This window comes from Mus caroli, chromosome 12 (assembly GCF_900094665.2).
Source record: "Mus caroli chromosome 12, CAROLI_EIJ_v1.1, whole genome shotgun sequence".
In the NCBI taxonomy this organism is placed as follows: domain Eukaryota; kingdom Metazoa; phylum Chordata; class Mammalia; order Rodentia; family Muridae; genus Mus; species Mus caroli.
In genome coordinates, this window is record NC_034581.1 from 67,381,582 (window position 1) to 67,396,438 (window position 14,857).

General features: G+C 40.8%; 1 protein-coding gene across 1 annotated transcript in view; it reads left to right on the top strand.

Moving 5' to 3' along the window:
* Ppm1a (protein phosphatase, Mg2+/Mn2+ dependent 1A) overlaps positions 1-14,857 on the top strand; it is a 39,448-nt gene that overhangs the window by 12,710 nt on the left and 11,881 nt on the right. The window contains exon 2 of the mRNA XM_029484392.1: positions 12,340-13,277. Coding sequence (XP_029340252.1) covers positions 12,340-13,277 — 938 coding nt within the window. The remainder of the gene's footprint in view (positions 1-12,339; positions 13,278-14,857) is intronic.

Genomic DNA, 14,857 nt, shown 5'->3' on the forward strand with positions numbered 1-14,857 from the left:
CCCCCCCCCCCCCCCCATGCAGACAAGTGGTGGAGTCGCTCTCCCATACCCTTGGGTTTTCTCCACCAGGGCTAGCTCTGTTGCTGTTGTTGAAAGTCTAGTGGTGGTAGTTTTAGTTTTTTATTACAAAGGGCGTGGCTTCAGTTCTATTGTATCCAGAGTGTGACTCTTGTAGTGAGTTGGAATCTAATATGGCAGTGTATAAAGCATGTGGTGAAAAACATATCTACTTTAGATATGTTTCCTTTAGAACTTTTCACCAGGCAGAGTTATATATATATATGTGTGTGCGTGTGTGCGTGCGTGTGTGTGTGCGTGTGCGCACACACACACACACACAATTCTGGGGCTATAGTACAAAAGAAAGTCCTTGGAAGTTGGGGCCTTGCTTCACTTACTGGAAATAGTTTCTCAGTGTGTGCCTATTTAATCGTTTCATTCTTTTTTGGTTTCTGATCACATGACAACAAACGAAATGTGAGCCAGAAATATGTCAGACTATGAGAAAGTATAGCTCCCGTGCACTTCAGTTTACATTTAGACTGGTACTTTGCATTTATTTGTCATCTCCAGCAGAGATGGGGGAATCATTTTACCCTTGCTATGTATATTTTAATTATTTTAGTGTGTATGAAGTATATGTTCTGTTTCAAAGACTAACATAATTGATTACCAGCTTTGAATTCTTAGTGCTGCTTCCTGTAGTATGACTGGTAGAAACTTTAATCAGATTTGCTATTACATCTATAGGATATGGTTTGCCTTCCATTGTTAACAGAATTCAGAAGTGAAAAATAAGGTAACCATAACTATGTATTTTGTCTTGTTCTTGTTTTCTGTGCAAAAATGTCAGAACTTGCCAGGCTTTAGAAAAGCATCTTTGCAGCCCTCAGAATTGGGGAGAGGGGAAGGGGGGAGGGAGAGGAGTGCCCTGCCCTGGCTTGGAATACATTAGAGGCTTCCCACTGAGGTACAGAAGGCATGGATGTCTTCAAAGTGCTAGCAGCGTTTCCATGATCAGTCAGTCCACAGCTTAGCCTATGTGAGACAGCTCTGTGACGTGTCTGCAAACATGCTTCCTGTGCCATGTGTCATTCAGCATGTATTCAGTTAAAGGACTGCTGGCCCTGCACTGGCTGTGGGCAATAGGAAAGTAGCTCTTGTACAACAGCTTCCATACTGTGTCAGAGAAGCGGCTCCTGCTCCCATAGTTAGTTCTTGTCATGTCTGAATTGCCTTATTCTTGGCTTTTCATAAAAAAAGGTTTTTTTTCAGAGATGTATTATGTATTTAGTGTTCTGCCTGCATATAAGCTTGCATACCAGAGGAGGGCACCAAATCTCATTACAGATGGTTGTGAGCCGCCATGTGGTTGCTGGGAATTGAACTCAGGACCTATGGAAGAGCAGTCAGTGCTCAACCTGTGAGCCATCCCTTCAGCCTCTGAGAAGAATTTTTTTTTTTTTTTTTTCGAGACAGGGTTTCTCTGTGTAGCCCTGGCTGTCCTGGCACTCACTTTGTAGACCAGGCTGGCCTCGAACTCAGAAATCCGCCTGCCTCTGCCTCCCGAGTGCTGGGATTAAAGGCGTGCGCCACCACGCCCGGCCTGAGAAGAATTTTTAATGACCACATCTCTAGCTCTCTAGTTTGTTCTCCTAGGGTGGGGATCTCACTAGGCTGCCCAGGCTGCTCTAAACAACTGATGTCAGAAGGTACTGCCACCTTCCTCCTCTTCCTCACTTCATATGCATACTGCGGTGCCCGGCTCAGTGTTTTCCTATATGTGACCTAGTTATTTGTGTGGCAATGAAACTGAGTGAACTGTGCATTCTACAGGATAAACAGGATGGAAATGGTGAGGCATGGTTTGCTGGCAGGTCAGCTTCCAGGAGAGTGTCTTCCTGTAGAGCAGATTCACTGCTGACAATGGGAAAGTCAAGATGGCAGCTGCCACTCATTTCCTCCACATGTACCCTATTGGGTGTTGTCCTGTGCTAAATACTGGCCCCAGAGTTGTCTTCATGAATCTTAAATATAAAGAGGCTGCTCTGACAGTGAGTGCCTCTCTGAGACACTCTCCGTCTCCTGAGACAGGGAAAGTGGTGTGGGGACTTGGTGTTCCTTTGGGCCATGTCAGTGAAGTGAGGCTATTCAAATATATGAGGCAGTTGGATGTAAGTTTTTTTCATGTAAGTTTTTATTCCTTTATTCCTTTCCCTGCATCTCTGTGCTACATTGGAAGTCTCTGTGTCAGTGTAATGATTTCATTTGTGCTGTTTGTTTTGGAAGACACATCTCAAGTCTTGTTAGAGCAGCTCCTTTTGGCTGTCTTTCCTAGAGGACACAATTATATGTAAAATATTTAGAATCCCCATGTATTCGTTGTGTTGATGAAGAATGTCTCACCTTAAATGTTAAATAAGTTACATTTCTCCCTTATTTTGACTTAAGTATACAAGGTTTTTAGCAAATGTTTAAGGTGTTCAGTTGAGGGGCTTGTTTTCAGCAAAAGAAGAAAGGGTAGATGAGCCCTTGAAGTCAGCTATTGGATTCCATTCTGAAGCAAGGATTAAAAATTAGAAAACCGGGCTGGTGAGGTGGCTCACTGGTTAAGAGCGCCGGCTGCTCTTCCAAAGGTCCTGAGTTCAAATCCCAGCAACCACATGGTGGCTCACAACCATCCATAACGAAATCTGATGCTCTCTTCTGGAGTGTCTGAAGACAGCTACAGCATACTTACATATAACAAATAAATAAATAAATAAATAAATAAATAAATGGAAAAAAAATAGAAAACCTAGGGATTAGCTATATTTTAAAATTTGTAGTTATTATTCAAAAGTGTGAATTCGAATCTGCAGATGAGGCCACTTGATTAATCAACATTCTTAGAGAAGTTAACAGAGGAAGTAGCTCTATGCCATTTAAGTCAGGACTATAATCCTTAGAGAAAATGTGTCAGGCTCTAATTTTTAGAGTCACTAGAGCCCTTCAACTAAATTTAGCTCAGATATTTTTTCAAGCAGTTATTTGGTATTCTTGTAAAATTTCCTTTAGAAAGTTGTGTGAGACACTTGTAAGCAATTGTGACAGTTACCTTATACACTATGCAATGCAAATCCCAACAGGCCTAGAAGATGGAGATAGCTTTGAACACATTAGGAAACACAGGCGTCAACGCTCTGTAATATGCACGCTGCTGGCACTGAGGCCAGCATCTGGACAAACTGATTGGCTGGAATACTTGTAAATTTTTACCTGGTCTGCAAGAACTAATTAGAAAAATGACCTTTAGCGTAGTAGACCTTTGTCTTATTTTGATTGGTTCAATTAGTTGATTCTAGTTGCATTTTGAGACTTTTAGAGCTTTTACTTGGGGCCATTTTTAATACATGGCTCATTTGTATTAGGATTCTTTGAAGCTTTTTGCTGTTGAAGGAAGGCACAAATATTTAATTGAAAAGCAAACATTAGTTGAGGCTATACAATGAAATACTGGGCAACTGAGAAATTTCCCAGTAATTTCCTTCTCCTTTAGAAAAACAACTACAGATCTTTTCCACAGTAGTATGTCTAGTCTTATGGCCATTTTTTTTTAAAGCCAGTTTATGTAAAATAAAATGCAGAAAAAGTGATAGTCCTTTTTGTTTTTGTTTTTTGTTTTTGTTTTTGTTTTTGTTTTTGTTTTTGTTTTGAGACAGGGTTTCTCTGTAGCCCAGGCTGTCCTGGAACTCACTCTGTAGACCAGGCTGGCCTCGAACTCAGAAACCTGCCTGCTTGGGATTAAAGGCATGTGACACCACTGCCCAGCAATTTTTTTTTTTTTTAAACCATTGAAAACATCATGCTCAAAAGAGAACATGTTTTAGGTAAGATCATCCAAATAACAACTGCTTCTTTCCTGTCTGACTGGAGGGGGGGGGGAACATGTGCTAATTCAGAGTGTCCAAATTAAATCGAGAATGGAACTTTTCTCTAGCATAACTGAATGTGTACATCGGCCTCTAGGGCTTCTTGATGGTCACTCACTGCCTCGCCTTTTAAAAAAGCTACCATTTTGGTCTTTGTGGGGCTTTTGTCTTGTTTTTCCCCTCCTACGTCTGCTACCCAGGCTTTGCTAAGTTTCACTGAAGTGTTTGTCTCTGTGGCTGTCAGGCGTAGAAAGGCGGACTTGAAAGCAAGATGTAGAGAAGGAGGAGGAGCATTGCTTGCGGTGCGGCAGAGTAGACTGGTAAAGCACAGGATTGCAGTGGCTTTCAGATTGCAGTGACACTGGATTTTGGACAGTAGAATGCAAGCGAGGTTGTTGAAGAGAAGAGCAAAGCTAGGCCATCTGGGGCACACCTATAATCCCAGCACTCAGGAGGCAGAGAGAGGCAAAGGCCAGCCTGGTCTATACCACAGGTTCCAGACTATGCAAGGCTACATAGTGAGACCCTGAGAGAAATGGGGGGAGGTCAGAGGAACACTTGAGACAAAGATGTAGTGTGAAAAGGGGTAAAAAAGAAGGGTGAATTTAAAAAAACTTTGCTGTATGAAACTCAATCAATACTTCAGTGATAAACCAAATAAGTATCTGATACTTAGTTCCCTTAAAATTTCTTTTTCTAAAATCTTGTGTAGAAATTTTGAGGATGAACAGTAGTCTTATCCGAGACATTCAGGTTGGCACCATCGAAGAGTAGTTAAGACATAGTAAACTTGAAATAAGTTCTTGGAAAAGTCTCCCAGAGGGCTCAATAGCATCCTTCTGGGTTCCATATTAGAGGAAGCCTAGTCTGGATGCTGCTGCTCATACTGTGTCGGGAATCTGTCATTAGCCAGCAAAAGAGAGCTAATTAGAAAATGGCTCATTGTGAGAAATAAGGTCTGTATATTTTATGTGTATGAGTGTTTAGTCTGCTTGTATGTCTGTATGTGGGGGGTGTCAGATCTTGGAGTTCAACAGACAGTTGTGAACTGCCATGTGGGTATTGGAACTAAACTTGGGTTCCCTGCAAGAGTACTCAGTTCTCTTGACTACTAAGCCATCTCTCTTAACAAGGGGTCTTAAATGCCCAGATTTCTCTTATTTTCCTAGAGCAAGTGGGGTTTGTTTTTGAGGTTCATCATTTTAACATTTCAAGTTGCCTGATTTAAATTGAGCTTGTAATAGAAACAGATTTATAATGTGTATACTACTTGTTTTAACTTTTAGGATACTTGGTAAAAGACTTCCATATAAGTCCACATTTATGTACAGATTTTTAAGGAAATGATAAAAGTAGGCTTTTAACCCTCTCTCCCGTCAGCTTACAAAACTATTGTTATCATGCAGAATAATGGGTTTTGTTGATATGTTATTATTTCACTTAATATCTCTTACATTTTCCTGCAGATATTTAGTTCTTTGTATCAGAATATTTTGTATATAGTTTTTTTAAGGACAAAGTGGTAGAAATATATTTTCTTAGAGCAAGTGGGGTTCATTTTTTTGAGGTTAATTAACAATTAAAATTGCCTGATTAAAATGGAACCTGTAATGAAAACAGGTTTATAATGTATATACTATTTTTTTAAATAATAAGGCTACGTGCCAGGCGAGGTGGCACATGCCTTTAATCCCAGCACCCGAGAGGCAGAGGCAGAGGCAGATGGATTTCTGGGTTCCAGGCCAGCATGGTCTACAAAGATCTGAAAGAGCCAAGGAAGATAATAGCGTGGGACCTTGAAGAGTTTCTGAAACTCAGTTAAGCCTGGACTCCTGAGCTCTCACAAGAGGGTTTATCATAGGCAAGAAACAGCCGATTAGAAAAGAAATATGTGAGGCAGAATGAGTTCTGGAAGGAGTTTAATACCATTTGCTGATCACCACTCCCATGTCATCTCCATTGCATCTTTTTCATTTCTAGAAAACTGTTTCAGTATGCCTTTTTACAAATGTCAGCATTGTTCAGTGTCTTCCTGTCTTGATGGCTAGGTTCTGATTTGTAGTTAATACAATCTACTTTTTTTTTTACTTTTTTAAACTTGGTTTTTTGAGACAGGGTTTCTCTGTATAGTCCTGGCTGTCCTGGAACTCACTCTGTCTGCCTCTGCCTCCCAAGTGCTGGGATTAAAGGCATGAGCCACCACTGCCTGGCTTACTTTTGACTTTTGATGAAAGACACAACCTTTTATGTATAAGATGCTACACATTTGTGTGGTGTGTATACGTGTGTCCTTTAATAATAATTTTAGTTTTTTCCCTTCTTGGCAGTATAGGTCTTTAGGAAATGATGCAGACTTGTAGGCTGTGAACAATGTTAACTCTGAAGGAAGCTGGGGTTTTTTATTGTATGTGTTCTCTCAGAACCTTGAGCACTTCCTGTTGTCTTTAACAACATTTCCCCGTGCATGTGATGGCGTGTAGAATTGGAGTGTCCACCCAGAAATCTGGATCCCCATCTCAACCTTACCTCTATTTTCCTGTGCCTTCTTGTTTTTGAAATAGTCTTTGACAGCTTGCTTCTGTATTTATATCAGAATTATATTTGTAAATATAGATGTGTTTTGGTTTTATGTTCTTGTAAGAGCCTTACTCCCAATATGCTTTAGTTTTTTATGTACTTCACACCCCCCCCCTTCATTTCTATGGATAACCTTGAGGGAGCTGCCTTAATTAATCATGGCTTGGGAAATTAAAAGTTCTTTGTGTGGTTTAAATTATGCTTTTTAGAGATGTGACTGTAAGCAGTGTGTGTTGCTTCACTGAACTGCAGCTGTTCCTGTGTTAATACTATTCCATATATACTCCATAAACCAGCTCGAGGACAAAATTCATCTAGACATCAGCATTGATGAGCTATGTAAAATGTAAAAATCTGATGGCACTAGTACATTTCTATTTTGCATCCTCCTGCATATAACTCAGATTTGCCATGTTGTGCATTGCTTCCTATGTCTTTAGTAGGTGTTTTCCCTTCACACCCCCACTCTTTCCCTGAGAAATGTCTTGCCTCTTAATTATGTGCACTTCTCTCTGTGAAGTTTCTTTCCACCTTTAGGTTGCTCTCAAAGGCAGATCTGTTCCAGATATCCCCGGTTTTCTAACCATATCTATTTTAATGCTCATCAGAGGCCTCTGCTTTTTTTCTGCAGTGCTAGGAACTAAGCCCAGGACCTGGCTTCCTGTGTCAGTGCTAGTTAGGCAGTGAATCTCACGCTTAAATGTCCTTGAATCTCACCAAACCCCACCATAAACTAAACTAAATAGTGCTGTGCAGAGCAAGCAGGGCTTGACATAAAAGCATTATGTGGTGTCATTTTCTAAGAGCATCGTTTTGCTCACAGTGTTTACGTAAGTCTATTTGGCATAGAGACCTGGGGAGTTGTTGTATTAGACTGTGTCTACAGGCAAACAAATGTAGTTTGATTCAATTTTTTTTTAAAGACTGCCCAAAATGGATAATACTTTGTTATTTAGGGACTACTATGGGGTTTCATAGGGATGTTCAGTATAGTGTAGTATAGTATAGTGTAGTATAGTATAAACAGTGTCCACTTATTTATTCTACCTTTTGATGAGTAGTCAAGTTACTTCCGTGTTTGCTATTACACTTCATATAAGGTCGACAGTAAAGGAGAAGAAGCTTGTTAAAATTCCTAGTCAGTTTGGTTCTTAGTGGATTAAGCCTCCTGACTAGTAGATAATTACATCAGCTTCACCTAGTGACAGGGACAAATTGAGGAATTAGGAATATGTTTTTGCTATAGACTGTGTGTCATACCTACACTAGGTCCTGGACTTGGTTCCTAGCACTGCAAGAAAAAGCAGACAAGTGGTTAAGTGAAAAGCTCTCACTTTAGAGATTGGTTTCATTTTAAAGGACTCAATGTTCACTGTAGCCCTTTGTTTTAAAATGCAGATCAGCTGCTAATACTTGTGATGAGTCTCAGCATGTACCCAAGTAGATGTTAGACCCAGAATCTGAGTGAACTTCCATGGCCAATGGATCTCCTTGCAGCTTACCTCCCTACCCCACCCCTACACCCCTGTTCATTTAATGATTGGACTAAGTAAAATAGTGCTTAGCCATCAATGTATGCAGTAGTCTTATATGAAGACTTTCTGACATGACAGTTACATGGTCAGCTTCCTAGTTTTATATAGCATAGAGTTGCCTACTCCCCTAGGTTTCTGTAAATCTTGCAGACTCTTTAAGATTTCTGAATTGCCTACTTTCATTTTGAGGAATTCATTTAATTGGCAGTTTCTAGGTATATCTGGTAAATAAGTGGGGCACTTGTTTTGAAAGGATAGAGCAAGGTCTCTGGGCAACATCAACATCTATATGTGATCTCTTAGTAGGAATGTAGTAGTAATTAAAGAGTGACATTTTGCCCAGTGCCTCCATTTTGCCAGGGTCTCTGACTGATTTGCAATATCCTTCAGAAGGTCAGTATTGATATATCCATTGTACAGATGGAGAAACTGAGGGATGCTAGTCTGAGTCATCCAAGTCATCGTAATCACGATTCACACATCCAGCTAGCTAGGCAGACCAGCTACGGGAATTAACATCTAGGTGAGGCAAGTTGCTGTTGGCCTTGAGTAGGTAACTTAGTGGCTCAGATTGTTAGTAAGGTAGGGGTATAATATGCCAATATTGGCATAAAGATGTGAAGATGTTAATACATTCATTAAACTGGTAAATAGTGCTTAGTTGGTACCACTCCCCCACATGCATCCGATAAACATGAGGTGTTACTTTGGGGGGAGGGGGTCTTGCTTTTTTAGGACAGGGTTATCTGTGTAACACTCACCGTCCTGGAACCAACTGTAGACTAGGCTGGCCTCGAACTTATAGAGATCCTCCTGCCTCTGCCTCCTGAGTGCTAGGATCAAAGGCATATACCACCACTTGGCACTATTTTACTTCTAAGCCTGTAATAACTCACTAATATCTCATTTAGTTGCTGAGAGGTAAGAGTGTAGGCTGTAGGTTACTTTTTAAGAGAATCCTACTTGCTTTTAAAACCATGTCTTGGGTTGGTTTTCTTTGGACTTGTTGAATATATACTTCAGAGGAAGCAGTTGTTCCTCAAATCCCCATTGTCCCTGAGGGGACAGGCAGACTTGCTCCCCAAACCCATAGTGTCTCCTCTTCCCAGAGAGAGACTAACACTCACGCTAACGTGCTATTGCGTTTCTGCTGTCAGGCTCTGAGTGCTGGAGTGCACAATGACTAAGCCCTGCGCTCCTGGGTTTGCAGCACTGTCCTTGCTGATAACCATAAAGCATGTACATAGAACTGCTTTGCTGCACTAGTCAAGATACTGCCTTGTTGGAGTGTGATAGACTCATGCCTGTTGTTGAGTGCTAGCCCTTTACTATGTTTTCTGCCCTTTCAGAAGCAGGTTACTTCCGAGGTCTGCTATTATAGCTTAGAAGTGGTCACTGTACACATTATCTTTGTCAGATGGGACCGTTTCTTTAAGATGATGTATTCTCAGTTCCTTAACTGACTATAGTAAGAATCCTGATGTATACGATTGAGCTTGTTAATGTAAGTGTGCATCTGGAGCAATGGTATTCACTTACCTTTGTTGCTTTACTCCAGGTTGTAAGATGGAGGCACAGACAACCACAAAGGTGACTCTAACCAGGGCATTATCTGCCATTATTAGCACACTGCTCTGGACTAAGTCACTAGGATCACTGAGCTGGCATATATATGCATTTTCTAGCTTTTGCTGTTAGTAAAATCACTACAGTTTCTGTTTTCCTCACACTCTTTTCAACTTTTGATATTGTCAGCTAGGTAGAAATGACTTTTTAAAAATTGCTCCCCTTTACTATTAATGTATTAAAGTATGGTTTAAAGTGTATTACACAGGGATAAATGTGTAGTTTATGAGTACTTAACCTAGCATGAGGCTCTGAGTTCATTCAGTTTCTACCACCCCCCCCCCCAAAATATATATGTTCAGGCTTTTTGCTAAGTGGCAGACAAATCTGTTGTCCAGGAGAAACATCATTATAGCTGATTCCTTCCACTGGTGGAAAAACAATACTATAAGCACTGTATAGTATTGTATACAGTGTAATACAACGGCTATACTATATTAAGTGTTTATAGTGTTTCGGACATGATGCTAACCGCAGTGAACATTTAGTACTTGTAAGAATCCCATAAGATCAGTACCTAAAGCTAAGCATGATGGTACACACCTCTAATCCCAGCACTCCAGGAGCTGAGGCAGGTAGATCTCAGGAGTTTCCGGCCAGCCAGAGCTACACAGTGAGACCCTGTCTTTTTTAAGGAGGTGGGGGGAGAAGAAAGAAAAGATTAACACCTTATTGCACAGATAAAGAAAACAATTCAGAAAAGTGGCCTCACCCCGTGGTCACACTGTTACTAAGAAGTAAACCAGAGTTTTACATAGCAGTCTAATGTCAGAACTTGTGTTTTTTAGGGCTTGATGTTGTTGGGAAAAATCTTAGGGCAGGAGTAAGTGGTTGCTGGTTTTTCTTGTTGGTTTGTCTATTAAATGAACTTCAATTTGAGCTTTAACCCCACCCCCCCACCCCACCCCCACCCCCAGTGATTGACTTCTTCCTCATGATTCTTAGTTGTAGGTTTTTTTCTTGTTGGCTCTTATCCACTAGCTTCTTTTCCCGTAATATTTTTTGCAGGGGATGAGGGGATCAACTGCCTCTACTGGGATTATAGGCATGAGGTGCAGACCTGGCTTTTAACTAACCTATTATACCTCAATTAGTCCATCTAATTCCTCCTCCCACCCCCGATAATTTGCAACTTTGATATGCCTTATAAATCACAAGGAAATTTTTTAAATATAATCTTTTGAATTTTATATTATATGTGTTGTGTGCACACAAGACATTAGTTCAGTTTTCTCTCCCTGTGGGTGAGTTGGTCAGCAAAAGGAAAAGGTGTGTGTGTGTGGGGGGGGGGGTGATTGCTGCAAAATGAAATTCCTTACTTCTTCTCTAAGGGGTTTTCCATACCATCTCTCTCTGAGTTTATCACTTACTGGTTCTTGAATCCCCTAGTTTGAGAACTTCATGCTTATTGACCTTAATACTGTCTTTCACCCTTATTATACACAGTTCTTCAGCCTCTTCTCTCTCTTCGGTATTATATTCTATTTTAAGATTTTCTTTAGTGTGTGACTCATTTGATTACTTGGACTGAAGTCTGCATTACCAAACTGTTGCTTGAGCAAGGAGCAGCCTAAATCTTGACCTCCTGTGTCTGCCTATGTGAGTCCATTCCAGACCTTGGCAAAGGATTAGATGAGCTGACCTTTGAATCTCTTTTATGATTTATTCCTAGGGCCTTCAGAGCATAATAATGATGCATGTTATTACTACTAGTTTAATTATCAGATTAACTTTGTTACATTCTGTATAGTAAAATTTGTCCTTTAATGTATTGCAAGTTGAAAATTGAAGCTGACTCCGTTAATAATTGACTGGTCTTGTCAAAGACTGGCAAGTGTGATGAAGGAAGTAGAATCTGAAGCAGGATAGATACAGGTGTAGTTTTTCTGGTAGTAAAGAGGTTTGCCAGGGGATTCTAGCTAAGGAGGATGAATGTGCAAGGGTTTAAACAGAGACACTGAAAATTTAGATCAGTGTAAGTAATTGCTTTTTTGCTTTTACTGAGGTTTCTAATTTTGGAAACAAAACTAAATAGCTTGGAATCAAACTCTGATAATTCAGCTTAAGTGCTCAGCCAAGGCCCTGCAGTAGGAGATAGTTGTGTGTGATTTGCCTTTTTCTTTTCTTTTTTAAAAGACATATTTATTTATTTTCATTTAATGTATAAGTGCTCTACTTACTGCATATGCATCCACAAGCCAAAAGAGGGCATCAGATTCTTTTATAGATGGTTGTGAGCCACCATGTGGTTGCTGGGAATTGAACTCAGGACCTCTGGAAGAGCAGTCAGTGCTCTTAACTCAGCAGAGACATCTCTACATCCCCAATTTGTCTTTTTCTTGATTGACAAAAAGTAATCGCAAGACTGTGCATCTTGAGTGCATGCTGAAATCTTGCTGGTTCATGTAAGTTAATGGTCACTGCTGGGTCTCCTTGAGAACCACAGAGAGGCATACAGGCTCTTCCCTCCCTGGTGATTCAGTTCCCTCTGCTTGTCTAGTTGAGCCATACTTGGTCAGCCTTTCCCTTTCTTGTTAATCTCCACATTCTAAGTCAGCAACACAATGCTTGTAGGTATAGCCTGTGAGTTTTTCCAGCTTCCTTGTATCTTATAGATTCTGGGTAAAGAGTGTTGGGCCTATTTTGTTTCAAAGGCAATCACTTATTTTCTTATTTCTCTTCCTTTACAGATCAAGTCATAATGGGAGCATTTTTAGACAAGCCAAAGATGGAGAAGCATAATGCCCAGGGGCAGGGGAATGGGTTACGATATGGCCTAAGCAGCATGCAAGGTTGGCGAGTCGAAATGGAGGACGCACACACAGCTGTGATCGGTTTGCCAAGTGGACTTGAGACATGGTCATTCTTTGCTGTATATGATGGGCATGCTGGTTCTCAGGTTGCCAAATACTGCTGTGAGCACTTGTTAGATCACATCACCAATAACCAGGATTTCAGAGGGTCTGCAGGAGCACCTTCTGTGGAGAACGTAAAGAATGGAATCCGAACAGGGTTTCTGGAGATTGATGAACACATGAGAGTTATGTCAGAGAAGAAACATGGTGCAGATAGAAGCGGGTCAACAGCTGTGGGTGTCTTAATCTCTCCCCAACATACTTATTTCATTAACTGTGGAGACTCGAGGGGTTTACTTTGTAGGAATAGAAAAGTTCACTTCTTCACACAAGACCATAAACCAAGTAACCCGCTGGAAAAAGAACGAATTCAGAATGCAGGGGGCTCAGTGATGATTCAGCGTGTCAATGGCTCTCTGGCTGTATCGAGGGCCCTTGGGGATTTCGATTACAAATGTGTCCATGGAAAAGGTCCCACAGAGCAGCTTGTCTCCCCAGAGCCCGAAGTCCATGATATTGAAAGGTCTGAAGAAGATGACCAGTTCATCATCCTTGCATGCGATGGCATCTGGGACGTCATGGGGAACGAAGAGCTCTGTGACTTTGTGAGATCCAGACTTGAAGTCACTGATGACCTTGAGAAAGTTTGCAATGAAGTAGTCGACACCTGCTTGTATAAGGTAGCCAGATGTTCTTCTTCAGTCAACTTTGTGCCGTTAGTTACTATTCCGCTTCAATCTTCTTGGAGCCTGGAGATCGCAAAAACAATTTTTTGACACAAATATAGGATATTCTTTACCAACTGTAAAAATAAAGGGATAGTTTAGAAATTAGCCAGTTACTACCATGTGTGTGCAAAAGTTGTATCTACTCTGTGTGTGTGTGTGTGTGTGTGTGTGTGTGTGTGTGTGTGTGTATTCATTCTCTTCTCATGCATACCAGAAAAAGAATCACATTACAGGGATTACAGCAGATGGTTGTGAGCCGCCATGTGGTTGCCGGGACCTCTACAAGAGCAGCCAGCGCTCTTTACTGCTGAGCCATGTCTCCAGCCCCCAAGTACTTAGGTTTTATAGTACCACAGAAGAATATTAGAGATAAAAAGATTCTGCCCACGTGCATGAGACAGAGGCTGGGGAGTTTGTGGCTCAGTATTATAAGTCCTAGAAGTGCTTTGGAAATCTGTTCAGCGAGTGGAGCATCCGTACAAAAGAACTGAATGAATATTGGGTATGGTGCAGTACAAAATAGTCTTGGATGAAGGAGTCAGAAGGACTTGGTATGAGAACCCATGACTTGAGGTAAGCTTTTGTTTGTTATATAAAAAGAACAGAGATCACCCTGTCTGGGGCTGTGGAGTATTAGGAGGATACAGTGGAAACGTGCACATAGATGAGCTAGTTGAGCCCCTTTATACAACAGATAAGGAAGCAGAAGCCTGAGAAGGTTCTGTGGACTTAAGAGTCAAACAGACCTAGGATCAAAGCCCACCTCTGTTACTTTTGTACTCTTCAGTCTTAAACAAATTGCTCAACCTCTTCTAGAAGGCTGTATAATATAGATATCTAACTATCGAGGATTTGTGTGTATATGTGTGTACTCTAGACTGATAGATAATAAATCCATAGTGAAAGCATGCTCGTGACTTGCCTGGAGATCTCGGCACTCTCTTCTATGTGGGGGGTCCTTGACTTAGTGGCCCATTGTTTCTGCCATACTGTTCTACTTTGTCAGTGCTGTTCCTTGACTTACTACTGGAAAACAGAACTTTATGTATCCGTAAAATCTTAATTCCGCCAGAAGTAAAGTTTATGTAGCATCCAGCCTGTGAGTTTTCAAAGGGCACCAGAGTGACAGTGCTAGTGTGCTGTCAGTTTCTGAACCTCGGGGACCTGAGCAACAGCAAGGTGTAATAGCAAAGAGCAAAGTGCATGCAGAGCAAGGTGCATGCAGACTTTGTCCCAATCAGTGTATGGCTCAGCAGCCTTTCGCTAGGTTCACTGGAGAGTACTGGAGAGTTAAGTGATATTAGCTACATAAAAACCTGGTGAATTGTTAGATTTGGATATTAATAAGTTATTGAAATTACACTTTTTTCTATGCCATTTTAGAACAGTTAGCATTTGCCATAAGAGAGACTGTCTTTGAAATTAAAATTTATTTAATATATATAAGATCAGTTTTTCCATATGCTAAATTAAATATTAAAAGCAAAGACATCACAAAGGAACTCACACAAAATATATTCACTGATAAGTGGATATTAGCCCAAAACTTAGGATACCCAAGATATAAGATACAATTTGCTAAACGCATGAAACTCAAGAAGAATGAAGACCAAAGTGTGGACACT